Below are 2405 nucleotides of genomic sequence, written 5' to 3' on the forward strand. Positions count from 1 at the left end.
TTTCAACAACGAAAACATTTTGAACAACGACAACATTTTCAACAACGACACCATTTTCAAAAACGACAACATGTTCAAAAACGACAACATTTTCAAAAACGACAACATTGTGGCGATTACACGGCAATATAACGGAGATGTTCCGACTCGCAACGGCGCACCGCGCGCCCTCTGCGGACGTCCATGGAACTCCCCGGAAAACAACGGCGAAGCGATGCGCGCAAGTTCCCGAGGGAGTTGCTCGTGAAGGAGTTGTGCAGGCAGTCAGTCTCGCACAGTCATCGAAGTCGCTTGTTACGCCCGTCGGTGCTACATCGAAACGCTGGTTTTTTTTTGTACAGTTTAACCGACCAAATAAAATATAGTAAATCGTGCCTGTGTGTTACTATCACCTCCGCGAGCGTACGAAAGTACCTATCCTACAAAGTGGTGACCCCGACGTGATCGGCGAAGAGTGTGATTCCGCAGATTACGTGTGCACGAGTCGGACATCTTGAAGCGGCCATGACGACGGACGCAGTTTCGATGGCTGGAAACCGCATCGCCATGCTCGTAACGGCGTTCTGGCCCGATAAACCGGCCCTATGGTTCGCGCAGCTCGACGGGCTCTTTAGAACGAACGGAATTACGGACGACGAAAGCAAGTTTTGGCACGTCGTCAGTAATTTGGACAACGCGCACGCGGCCGAGGTGGAAGACGTCATTACTAACCCTCCTGCGGAAGGGAAGTACCTGCGCTTAAAGGAGGAACTTATTAAGCGACTCTCCGCGTCGCGGGAGCAGAGGATCCGGCAGCTCATAGAAAGAGAAGAAATGGGGGACCGGAAGCCCGCGCAGTTCCTCCGGCATCTAAGGAGCCTCGCCGGAACGTCCGTCCCGAACGAATTCCTCCGTGCGCTGAGGATCGCCCGACTGCCCGCCCACCTTCCGCCAATATTGACCACCCAAGAAGGTATGCCCCTTGATAAGTTGGCGGAATTGGCTGACAGGGTATTTGAAGTTACCCCGCGTCCTCAGGTCGCGACCGCTTCAGCCAGCGACCCCCTGATGGCCACATTACTCCAGCGAGTGGAGGACCTGACCCGGCAAGTCGCCGCCCTCTCCGCAGCCTGTGACGCACGCTCACGTTCCCGAGGAAGGTCTCGCGGCAGCAGCCGGAGGAGCTCCCGCAACAGTTCCCCGCACTCAACCGACGATCGCCTGTGCTGGTACCATCGCCGTTTCGGTGCCAGGGCGAGCAAGTGCAGGGAGCCTTGCTCGTACAGGCCATCACCGCACGAAAACCCTTAGGGCGTTCGGTCGATGCGGCCGCCGAATCCTGCCCCAAAACCTGCCACCTGTTTATAACCGACCGGTCATCTCACCAGTGTTTCCTTGTGGACACCGGGTCCGACCTATGTGTATTCCCCCGGAGACTAGTGAAGGGCCCCCGCGTACGAACGACTTATGAATTGTGCGCTGCCAACAACTCCACCATACATACGTATGGCTGGGTCTCTTTGACCCTGAAAATAGGACTCCGCCGCGACTTTACATGGCGATTCGTCGTCGCCGACGTGTCTCAACCAATAATTGGCGCCGATTTTTTAAAGCATTACGGGTTGTTGGTTGATGTGCGGAACAAGTGTTTGGTGGATCCCCTTACGACGCTATCCGCCCATGGTCGCGTGATGGCATCTTTTGGCGAAAGTGTGAAAGCAATCAGTGGTGACGGCCCGTATTACGCTCTCCTACGTGAGTACCCCGAAATAACACGACCCGCAGGATACCCCAAGCCCAGTGTTCATCACGTGGTACACTTTCTACACACCACCCCTGGTCCACCCGTGACATGTAAGCCTCGGCGGCTCGCCCCGTACAAGTTGGTCGCCGCCAAGCGCGAGTTCGACGAAATGCTAAGACTGGGGATAGTGCGGCCATCCAAAAGTGCTTGGTCTTCTCCACTTCACCTCGTGACGAAGAAAACCGGTGAGTGGCGACCATGCGGGGATTATCGTGCCCTCAATGCACGTACTACCAGTGACCGCTACCCCGTCCCGCATATCCAGGACTTCTCGCAGGCTTTGCAGGGTAAGAAGATCTTCTCTACAATCGATCTAGTACGTGCATATCATCAAATCCCTATCAATCCCCCCGACGTCCCGAAAACAGCTGTGACAACACCTTTCGGGTTGTTTGAGTTCCCCCAGATGTCGTTTGGGCTCAAAAACGCCGCTCAGACTTTTCAGCGGTTCATGGACGAGGTAGTGAGGGGTCTGGATTTTTGTTATGTATACATTGACAATGTGCTAGTGGCATCTGCGACCGAGGAAGAACACGTCACACATCTCCGTGAGCTTTTCACTCGATGCGAGAAGTACGGCATACTTATCAACTCTTCGAAATGTGTCTTAGGTGTCCCTGAA

The 2405-nt window shown here is 54.6% G+C and overlaps 1 protein-coding gene across 1 annotated transcript; it reads left to right on the forward strand.

Moving 5' to 3' along the window:
• Positions 1-504: 504 nt before the first annotated feature.
• Positions 505-1290, forward strand: LOC124174189. Its single transcript, XM_046553287.1, has one exon. It carries the CDS (start codon positions 505-507, stop codon positions 1288-1290), a length of 786 nt encoding a protein of 261 aa, XP_046409243.1.
• The last annotated feature ends 1115 nt before the right edge of the window (positions 1291-2405 follow it).

The sequence above is a fragment of the Ischnura elegans genome, chromosome 2 (assembly GCF_921293095.1).
Source record: "Ischnura elegans chromosome 2, ioIscEleg1.1, whole genome shotgun sequence".
NCBI classification, from domain to species: Eukaryota; Metazoa; Arthropoda; class Insecta; order Odonata; family Coenagrionidae; genus Ischnura; species Ischnura elegans.